At 41.8% G+C, this 11,273-nt stretch overlaps 1 protein-coding gene across 1 annotated transcript in view; it reads left to right on the top strand.

Moving 5' to 3' along the window:
- The window catches only part of LOC137991962 (transmembrane protein 161B-like), a 15,317-nt gene extending 9,860 nt beyond the window's left edge, over positions 1 to 5,457 (top strand). The window contains exons 9-12 of the mRNA XM_068836982.1: positions 609 to 737; positions 1,920 to 2,094; positions 4,202 to 4,298; positions 4,890 to 5,457. Coding sequence (XP_068693083.1) covers positions 609 to 737; positions 1,920 to 2,094; positions 4,202 to 4,298; positions 4,890 to 5,110 — 622 coding nt within the window. The 3' untranslated portion in view covers positions 5,111 to 5,457. The remainder of the gene's footprint in view (positions 1 to 608; positions 738 to 1,919; positions 2,095 to 4,201; positions 4,299 to 4,889) is intronic.
- The last annotated feature ends 5,816 nt before the right edge of the window (positions 5,458 to 11,273 follow it).

Raw genomic sequence — 11,273 nt, 5'->3', positions numbered from 1 at the left:
GCTCGACTCCGGTTCGAGTGGTCCGGGTTCGGGGCCTGGCCTGGGACATTGTGTTGTGTTCTTGGGCAAGACACTTTACTCTCACGGTGCCTCTCTCCACCCAGGTGTATCAATGGGTACCGGCGTAATGCTGGGGGTAACCCTGCGATGGACTAGCATCCCATCCAGGGGGGAGTATAAATACTCCTAGTCGCTTCATGCTATGGAAACCGGAGATAAGCGCCGGCCTGATGGGCCTTCCTAGGCTCGTAACAGAGACTTTTTTTTTTTAAATGGTGGAAAGGTTGCTGATTGCCGTTAATTAGCGCACCGTTTTCATTTTTCGTCAAATTGGTCACTCAGCGTAGAAAGGGACTCTTGCGATAACTTGGGACACTAGACAGGAATGGGTCTTTTGAATGATAACTATTTAACCACCAAACCAGAGTAGCATTTATTTTTACTAAGCTGGACTTTCTTTCCAACCAATAGCTTTTACCTTTTCTTATTTTTTTTGCTCAAATAGCGCAACTAGCCTCGTTTATTGACATTAAGCTCGTGTTTGCGCTTGTAGCTGTATATTTGTACCTTTTGATCTCTTTTGTTTTGTGAATTTCCTGTCCTTAAAGGATCCTTCTGCATTTCAACTTCTTGGCTCCTTTTTTCCTTGTCTTTTTGTGGGTGACGCCCATTGTACAAGGACCATTGATGGCCGGCTCATGGCACGGAGACTTCTCCAGCAAAGACGCCCAACCCATGTAAGTAGACGTTATTCTTCTAGAAAACTTTCGGTTTTGTTGTGCTAGAGAACTTTGCAATTTCTTTCGTCTCTACTCTGTAGTCATTCCACACGTTTTCCCTGCCTCAACCTTGTCCCCAGGGTCTCTCTTTTTTCACAGAGATCCAGGATTTTCCCGCGCTTTCCTCCGGCTTTTCATGTTTTCTTCGCGTTACAACGCCGCCTAACAATGTTAATGACGCGAAAAACACGGTAAATCTGGTGAGAGAAATGAAAGGTTATTGCAATTTTCAATTTGGTTGCATGTGGGGAGGAGAGGGAAGAGTAAAATGCCTTGTTGCGTCATACGTGCAATAGATTTTTGGCTTTAGGTCCGCTTGCACTTGCGACTTTTGCCGTCGCAGCGAAGTTGCATTATGGTTTTAGCAAGTGCGAAGCCATTGGGACATCGAGGCAACAAATCGCATGAGAATCGGGCTAAAATCATACTTGATTTTTATGTGCGATTTTTTAATCGCAATTTCACTGCGAAGAATTTGATAACTACGACAAAAATCTCATTTGTAATCAAGGGCATTCTTTGGGACAATTCCGTTATTAAGTGTGCACAAACTATTCGGTTTGCTAGAATGAACGGAATAAATTGAATACGGGTTAGGAGAAATACATGATCGGAATTCACGGAGTACATGTTTTAGGGGAATTTCTGGGCGCAAACATCATACGTGGTCCACCAACCCGGCGAACAGTTGCGTCCAGAGATTGATTTATACGATCACCACTTATTGGTTCCCCTGTTGTATCCGCAATAACCATTCCGTTTTCGAGGTACTTGACGCCTGGCTCAACCGTGGAACGCAAACACAAGGAAGGTACGATAGGCGAGCGCAGCTGGCGTCATTTGTGGCCAAGGCTGATGCCATCTTGATTTCAACTTTAACCGAGGTGGCATGGAACTGGCATTGTTTGTTGGCGCTTGCATTTGCGTTGCCCGGACTTTCTCGTAAACGCATGCGCAAACGAAGTGCAAGAGAAGGAGGATTGTTGGCCCTTGTGTTTGCGTTTTCACGTGCTTTCCTTGCGTTTGCATCTGCATCGGCGTTTCCGTTTTCGTGTCATGTGTGAACCAGGCTTGAAAGTAATTGCTGGAGTTTTTTTCTTTGATTCACGTTAATTTTTTTCCACGTGCATGCGATTTCAGATTAACAGAGAAAGGATACCACAACCTTCGCTTCATCCTGCTTCTGTTGTTTTGCGGTTTGCGGCTTAGTCTGGTGTGGCGCCATCTTCAGTCTTATCTTGACATGGCGCACGACAGGATTGAGAAGATGAAGAAAGAAACCGGAAGAATCAGTAACGTCGATTTACAACGCAAGGTAGCTTTTATGTGCTTCTTCAGCCAATGCCTAAGCGCATATAACTGCTCCCAAGGGATTCCCTGCGCAATCTATACGCGCGAAATGCATGAATTCCGGAACGCAAACGCATGCGTAGTTTCGAGGATGCATCATTTCAGTCCGTGCTTATATCAATAGACCATCTTCGTATTCTCAGTATTGGACTGGAACTAGCTTGCAATAGAGGCTAATGCGGGGGAATATGTTAAAAAGTATTTGCATTTGAAAAGATTTCCCCGCATTAGCCTCCATTGCAAGCTAGTTCCAGTCCAATACTGAGAATACAAAAATGGTCTATTAAACTGGTATAATACATTACAGATGTAGTTAGTATTACCAGATGAATTTTCGATTTTCCAAAACTCGGCGCGCACGGTTTAAATGAGTATACGTCACCAAACGCCCGTTCTTGCGCACCTGCTATTTTCGCGTCTTGCTAGATGAACTAAGCGGAAAGGGGCCTTCTGGGTCTGGTGGCGGGCGAGAAGAGAGCGCAAAGTCGAAGGAATTTAAAGATATTGCTTGCAGGAATTTCAGTTTTGTAGCATTGTGTTTACTGTAGGTATTCCTTCAAAGTTCGGGCCAAAGCCTGCCAAAACTCGCGTAGATTGGCATTTTTAAGGACGTTACCTGGTAAACTAATCCTACCAGGAAAGCCTAGTTACAGCCAACCGGATTACACTGTTTGAGCGCCGAGAGAGTTTATGCCATGCACTATACAAATCTGCTGTTGGACCTACCAAGCTGAACTGTTTACTAGCTGAAAAGAAAACACATCACTACCGTCTCAGGAATCCAAGAACATTCCCAATTACCAAGAGATTTGCTGTCGCATTCATTCCATCTGCTGTGAACCAGTGGGACGATACTGACATTTAATTCAGTACCAATATTTGATTAGGCATTCTTAGTAATACTATCTTCTAAATGGATTGACTAATTGTATTGTAAAAATAGAACTGTAACCAGGATAATACATTTTTGAAGTAAAAAACGTTCGTCTGTTATTTCTACCATTCTCAACAAGAAGCCACCCCCACCTGCAGTCCCTCCACCAGAAGAATTGGTTTCTATGTTTTTCAAATAGAACATCGGACCATCGGCTACGTGTCAGGGTTAGGCATGCCTCCCTTACATCAGCGGCCTAACCGAACCTCTTACAAGATTACTCCGTAACCATGAAATGTGCGTCGTCAACAAACCGTTCAAAACTCTTCAACAAGAATTCCCGTCCCCAAAGTACCGACAACCTTCAGATCTCCAATGTGATGTTGTTTATAAAATCCTATGTAAAGACTGTTCTTGGAACTACATAGGAGAAACCGGAAGATGCTTCCAAACCCGTAAAAAGGAACATCAACGAAACTTGAAAAACAACACAAAGGGCTCAAATCATCATGCGTGGCTAAATAATCACTCCATTGACTTCGATAAAGCTTGTGTTATTGACAAAAGCAATAGACCAGTTTCGTATTCTAACGGTTGGACTGGATCTAGCATGAAATGGAGGCTAATGCGGGCAAATTAATTTGGATTTGAAAAGATTTGCCCGCATTAGCCTCCATTTCATGCTAGATCCAGTCCAGCCGTGAGAATTCGAAAATCGTCTATTACTGCGTTCGAAAAACACTAGAATCTTGGCACACAGCTAAAACCGTTGACGCGGATAATAACTCAAAACCGTTTCCTAGGCAATACTCCATTTTATTGTAATTAGACCTCGTCTGCATTTTATCTCTTAGCTTTTTTCACACATTTTATGTATTCTATTTTTAAAAAAATTTCGCACTCCCTTTCGTATATTTTTCCATCAGCGCGCTAACTTTTTTCATTCGTTGAAAGCTGTAGACTGATAGCCGAAAGCTTATGTTTTTAACCTTTTTTGACCAGCGAACGTTTTTTACTTCAATAATTGTATTGTATAATTCTCATTGTTTTTAATAGTGTATGTATAAATTCTTGTAAAATCATGTTTTTTAGGGCGGGCCCCCTTCGACCTACATTTTGATTATTAAGCTTTAAAGTTTAAAATTTCAGTTAAACAAAGACGTCGTCTGTTGTCATTGTTGGTTTTCTCCTTTTTTAGGTCGCCCGAGTGTTTTATTATCTCTCAGCGGCTGCTCTTCAATACTTGGCGCCAACGATTCTTCTATTGTTCTCTGTGTTGATACTGCGAACACTCGGTAAGTGTATCTTGATGCTTTTGGAACCTAGAGGAGTCTAAACATTTCGCTCATTGAACAACACTAGGTGTCGTTTTAGTCATCTGTCCAGTCGTCATCTTTTGTGCGAAATGTATTTCAATTACTACTGCAACATTCGTCGATTTTCCTTTGAGATCGTAAGATTGAGAGGCCGGTGGAAGTTGATGGTTGGAGCTGTGGTATTTAAACTTTCCGCTCGCACAAGAAGAAATAAGAGTAATCTGCATTTAGATTTGGCTTACGCGTGCGTAGTGTAGTCTACGTTTCGCGCCTTAGCAACGAGTCATCTTAACTTAAGCTATTATTGAAAACTGGGCAAATTAAATTGAGTAAGATGTGCTTGCTGCTTGAAAAACTTATGAACAATTTGCAAATCTCTCCATTGGCGAGACATCTTGAAGCACAAGTGAGGACAAAGGTCAGTTCATGAGAGGAATTTAATTCTCTTTTGATGAGGTCCAGAGAGCAGGAGAGTCTTTGGGTGAACTTTGGCTTGGGTGTTTTTACATGAGAATATTCTCACTGTAAACGATTCTTTTGATTGTTTTCCGTTGTTGAATTGTCTTAAAGGTTGTGAAGATTGGAACAGTAATCCCGTGGGTGCCTCTCGTATCCAGTACTCCGCTCTCATATCAAACAGCACAAGAGAGGCTGCACTGAGTCTGCGCGGGGTTCTGACACCTGTGTTGTTCCAAGGAGTCATGTCTTACATGGTGTGGTGGCTGTGCACCGCTTGGCTTATTACATCAGTGTTTGGAGTTGTTTATCTCAAGATATTCGCAACCAGTTGACAGAAGTTTGTTGACAAGAAACGAACTGGAAAACGTGAGCGGCCGTGTCGGAGTGAGCGATAAAAATTTAGGACAGACGTCAGTCCGAAAACAAGGCCGACAGTGATTTTGCCAATGCCGTTATCGCAAGCTATTGCTCATGCGTTCTCGAAAGGCCCTCTGGAAAGTAATATCACCACTCCCGATCTAGCGTCAGCGCGGATATTGAGATAGGCTTAACTGCCTGCAACACGTACAATTTGTTTCTCCGGGATGTCAGAGGCTTTACTTGCGCTGACCGCTTCTCATCAAGACAACAGAAAAGCCAACGTAACCGCCATTTGAAAATAAACTCTGACTTGATCATAGCTGCTTTGCAAATTCTTCCATTTGTATAGATTTCAGAACACCTGGCCCCAGTTGTTCGAAGGGTGGATAGTGCTATACACTGGAATACTCAATCGGTTTTGCTTGTGTTTATCCGCTAGATAGTGATTTATCATGCAGATGGATAGCGTTATCCGCCTTTTGAACAACCGAGACCTGGCCTTCTTGCCGGTGTTCATCGTTTCACGAACGAGATATGTTAGAGCGGTTTTCAATTGAGTGTCGAAAGCAATTAGATAATTACTTTGGTTTATGATTACTTCACTCAGTGATTGGTTCAAAGTTCTCGCGCCATTTTTTCGACCAATCAGAAGTGAAACCAAAACCAATCGTGGCTCACGCGTGCACATTTCCCCGCGCTTTGTGTCGGCTACGTGTAATTACTTCGAGTTTTAATTGGTTTACCGGATTGTCTCAGTCCTTTTTGATTGGCCAAAGTAATTACTTTGGTTTTGGTTTTACGACACTCAATTGAAACTCGCTCTAAGCCTGGTTTTTACTAGCGACGCAAGCACAAGAGCGCTTATTTCAACGTGAAAACAGGCGCAAGCAGAAATTCCTGCAAGCATAAGCACAAACACAAGCGCAAGGATAAAAATATTTCCTTTTCCTTATGCTTGCGTTTGCTTGCGTTGTATGAAAATGTGACGTAACGCAAGCACAATGCAAGCTGTAATGTTCGTTCAATGAAAAGGACCCGTTCCAGATTTCACTGCCAGCGCCGGGCACGTTGTAACTACATGTAGTGAATCTTTGTCTGTGCGTCGTGTGCTTGTTCTTGCATTATGGTTCATTTTCGCTTGACACGAATCTCTACTTGGGCGTGCGTTCATGCGCTTCTTCTTGCGCCGCTAGTGAATACCAAAAAAGCAAAAGATTCAAGATGTGACTACTTGTTCCGAGTATTTCTGATATATACAAAGGCTCTTTTAGGAGCCAACGAATAAAGAAAAGTCAATGACCCCCTTTTTACCTTTAGCATCAACAGTAATATATTATTATTCATGGCAAAAATTTCCAAAAATTCTTTCCACACCCAAAAGCTACTTGATAGAATTAATAATAATGTTAACTTTTTGACACTAATCCATGGCTTTCTAGGCACGCCTCCACATTTTAGTTAGCACGTGTTTGTTCCCAATTGTTCTATACTTGATATTGAACGAATATCGAACGCCAATTGGACAACTTTGAGATCTATAGGGGTAAGGTCCCGGAACCTGGTTGATCTCGCCTAACCTACACACTTGTAAAAATCGCACCTAATGTTAATGAAGCAAAGACAACGAACGAATTATAAATTAAGGCTATGATGACAAACATCGAGCGAATTCAATTTTTCTCTCCTTTGGAGGCGTTTGTGTTTACAACGTTTCTCAGAACGGTGAGCGCTAAATACACGATTACCCAATGCTCTGAAATCGTGTCGGTGACAGAAGTCAATAACAATAGATATATGCTTGAATGAGTATAAACTTAACGGGGAAGAAGGATCATCCATCTTGCCTTTTCGGGACTCCCTGTTTTGTTCCCGTGCAACACGAAAAAGATAAATCCCTTCTTGACATAATGACCAAGCTTGTTATTGACAAGTGGTTACGTTCTGTCAATACCAACAACTTCAGGGTAGGGTGGCAGAAAGTGTTCTTCTCTCGACCTACAACCATGGACAAATTTTGTTGGAAAGTGCGCATAAACATGAAATCATAACCGTAATGCCTACAGAATAAGCGTCGGTACCTCCATTCCCCCTTTCAATGTTGGAAAATGGTAAAATGCAGACTTTTGTTAGACCAAAGTGTTTTGTCAACATTGCACAGGGGGTGGACAACAGGACAAGACAAGTGGGCGACCGCAGTCGAAGGCAACGCGAAGGCTCCTTTTTCAATGCTTCTACCATGACTTGCGGCATCTACCGCAACTCATGGCAGGGATGGGCGCAACTCCTAGCCCGTTGTATACACTTGTCCCCAGTAGTACTGGTAATCATTTTACCCATCACGAATGGATGGAAAGCTGAGTGAGATTTGGAGCGTACGGCAATGGTCATCACTAGATGGTCACCCATCCGGTAAGTAACCCAGACCCACGGGTCTTAACATTGGACGCCATTCGGGAACAATGCCAGCCCATTGAGCCAACCGTACGCCACAGGGGGTGGAGAGGGGCAAGATGCATATAGAATGAAGTTTTCCAACCCTTGTGACCAGGGATGTCTGAAAGCGCGCAACTCGGTCAACGCACTTTCATTTGACCAATAACTGCGATATTTTGCTTCTGCAACAGCCTCAAGCTAAATATCAATTAGTGGTTAAATGGTGGTCATGTGATCAACGGGTGACGTCACATTGACGTCAGTCAATTTCATGGTGCAGCATTAGTAAAAGTATGAGATATGCTGGCTTTTTAAAATTAATCACCACCTCTCTGAAAGCAATTCTCGCCAGAACACAGCGACTACATGTTGTTCTTTGCTCTCTTTCCAAAAACCGATGAACAGCGCAAATTTGCACTGTTTTATCGACGCGTTACAGTGTTGCGTGACGGTTTTCTAACGCATTACCAATAAAAAGGACGTCATAATGACGTCACAGTTCGATTTCTGAATCCTTTTGATGGCGGCATTCAACTCAGCACTAGGCACTTACCAGTGGTCTGGGTAAAAACAGGTAAGTAATTCATGTATCCCTTATTATTATGTATTTAAATATAAGGTCTTCATAGTGTATTTAATAATTAGCCTTATATACCCATGCATAACCTTATATACCCCTATATACACCTATATACCCTTGTATACCCATGTATACACTTATATACCCCTACATACCCATGTATACCCTTGTATATCCTTATATACCCCTGTATACCCACGTATAAACTTGTATACACCTATAGACCCATATATACCCAAGTATATCCTTATATACCTGTATATATCCTTGTATACCAACGTATACCCATGTATACCCACGTATACCCACGTACACCCTGGTCAAAGGGAACGAGGACGTTGGGTACCAGGGTGTGTCAGCCCCTAAACCATATGTGACAAATCCCACGCCTACTCACAGCTCCAATATAGCGAAATAATTAGATGGCTTTTATATTCAAAAGAAAAGTCATTTTACCTGTCATATGGTAAGCACTGGAGTCGCAGATTACAAAGTGTGCGCATGCGCCTTGCTAAAGGTAACATACATACAGTCTAAGCTTTTCCCGAATAACTACAGCAGCTAATATCTTCGAAACATTACATTTACCGCTAAAATACATAGCACATACAGATACCTACTAAATACATAATATTTAAAGATATGTTTATTGAAAAGAAAAGCTGCTGTACAAAATGCGGCCCTGGATTCTCTTTTAAAACCAGTAAACTCATAGGTACGGATAAAATCAGGTAGCGCATTCCGCAACTTAGCTGATACGTAAGAAAAAAGAGAGCTAAGACCATAACTGGTTGTTCCAGGTTTATTTAGGAACAGAATGTAATTTCCGCGAGGATCATGCATGAGAAGGGGACAGGAGAGAAAACGTATTTTTCATATAAGCAGAAAAACCCTTTTTTCAAAAAACAAAAAGAAAAGAAAAAAACAAAAAAAAACATACTTTTTTCAAGTCATACGAGGAAATTTTCAATGCGCTTATTTCATAGACATGTAGAGCTTGACTTTCGTAGTAAGAGGACGGGTAATCTGCAAATATAAATATCGTTATTCTCTTATTTACATTATTATACCGTTTCTTTAACACGAGAATTAGAGCGGAATGAAAGCACAACTTTGTCGCGAATTTTCTAGGATAAAAACTTGTTCAGAAATCAAAAATCTAAGTTAACAGCACACACCAGGCCTACTCCTGAGTATCTGGTTAGAAATCATTTCCTCTGGCCGCGCTTCAGCCATTCGATGAGGGCCAGTCTCGTGCTTCTTAAAGTGCCTCGCTCATGCCCAAAAAGAATTCTGGGTAATTCTGCCATTCCATGACAAGAGAAGACTCCTGATTCTCATTTCATAGTTTTTTTCATAAGTGTCAGGCCACCCAGTCCTACCAACAAAATAACGCATCGATTGAAGGTTTTAGCTTTCAAAACTTGCCCAGATTGTGTCAGTAGGTCCTGGAATTCGTCCACAGAAAGGCCAGAGAGACAACTTCACTCGTAAACTGCCATGTTTACAACAGAGCAATTTAGGCGTCCCAGTCTGCATGAAACCATCTCTCGCCTCTGGCTGAGACAAAACCAGACACGCACGGTTCTAACGTTACGTTTATGCCTATAAAATCAACTGAAATATCAATCGCTGGTAAAAAAAACAAAAACAAAACAAAACAAAACCGGAAGGTTAATTTTTTTTGGTAGGCTAGGTATCGAAGAGCCAGAACATTTGCGCATGCGCTGATGGAATGTTTTAAGAAGAGAGAAAAACGCAGTACCTCCAGACACCGGCGCTGGAGCGTCGTACCAAACAAGTCATCCCGGGATTTCGGCCTGTGCGATCGCTTTGGGACGCAGTTGGCCCTTCGCTGCTTTCTGCTACCGACCTTGCCTCCCGGTACGGCATTGAGGGAGAGATATCTCGGCCCCTAAACCATATGTGACAAATCCCACGCCTACTCACAGCTCCAAACCGCCCTTGTCAATATAGCGTAAGAATTAGATGGCTTATATATTCAAAAGAAAAGTCATTTTACCTGTCATATGGTAAGCACTGGAGTCGCAGATTACAAAGTGTGCGCATGCGCCTTGCTAAAGGTAACATACATACAGTCTAAGCTTTTACCGAATAACTACAGCAGCTAATATCTTCGAGACATTACATTTACAGCTAAAATACATAGCACATACAGATACCTACTAAATACATAATATTTAAAGATATGTTCATTAAAAAGAAAAGCCGCTGTACAAAATGCGGCCCTGGATTCTCTTTTAAAACCAGTAAACTCATAGGTACGGATAAAATCAGGTAGTGCATTCCGCAACTTAGCTAATACGTAAGAAAAAAGAGAGCTAAGACCATAACTGGTTGTTCCAGGTTTATTGAGGAACAGAATGTAATTTCCGCGAAGATCATGCATGAGAAGGGGACGGGAGAGAAAAGGTATTTTTCATATAAGCAGAAAAACCCTTTTTTCAAAAAACAAAAAGAAAAGAAAAAAACAAAAAAAAACATACTTTTTTTAAGTCATACGAGGAAATTTTCAATGCGCTTATTTCATAGACATGTAGAGCTTGACTTTTGTAGTAAGAGGACAGGTAATCTGCAAATATAAATATCGTTATTCTCTTATTTACATTATTATACCGTTTCTTTGACACGAGAATTAGAGCGGAATGAAAGCACAACTTTGTCGCGAATTTTCTAGGATAAAAACTTGTTCAGAAATCAAAAATCTAAGTTAACAGCACACACCAGGCCTACTCCTGAGTATCTGGTTAGAAATCATTTCCTCTGGCCGCGCTTCAGCCATTCGATGAGGGCCAGTCTCGTGCTTCTTAAAGTGCCTCGCTTATGCCCAAAAAGAATTCTGGGTAATTCTGCCATTCCATGACAAGGGAAGACTCCCGATTCTCATTTCATAGTTTTTTTCATAAGTGTCGGGCCACCCAGTCCTACCAACAAAATAACGCATCGATTGAAGGTTTTAGCTTTCAAAACTTGCCCAGATTGTGTCAGTAGGTCCTGGAATTCGTCCACAGAAAGGCCAGAGAGACAACTTCACTCGTAAACTGCCATGTTTACAACAGAGCAATTTAGGCGTCCCAGTCTGCATGAAACCATCTCTCGCC

The sequence above is a fragment of the Montipora foliosa genome, chromosome 1, assembly GCF_036669935.1.
Source record: "Montipora foliosa isolate CH-2021 chromosome 1, ASM3666993v2, whole genome shotgun sequence".
Taxonomy (NCBI): Eukaryota; Metazoa; Cnidaria; class Anthozoa; order Scleractinia; family Acroporidae; genus Montipora; species Montipora foliosa.
The sequence above is the reverse complement of the archived record's forward strand: the minus strand, read 5'-3'. Positions and strand labels throughout refer to the sequence as shown.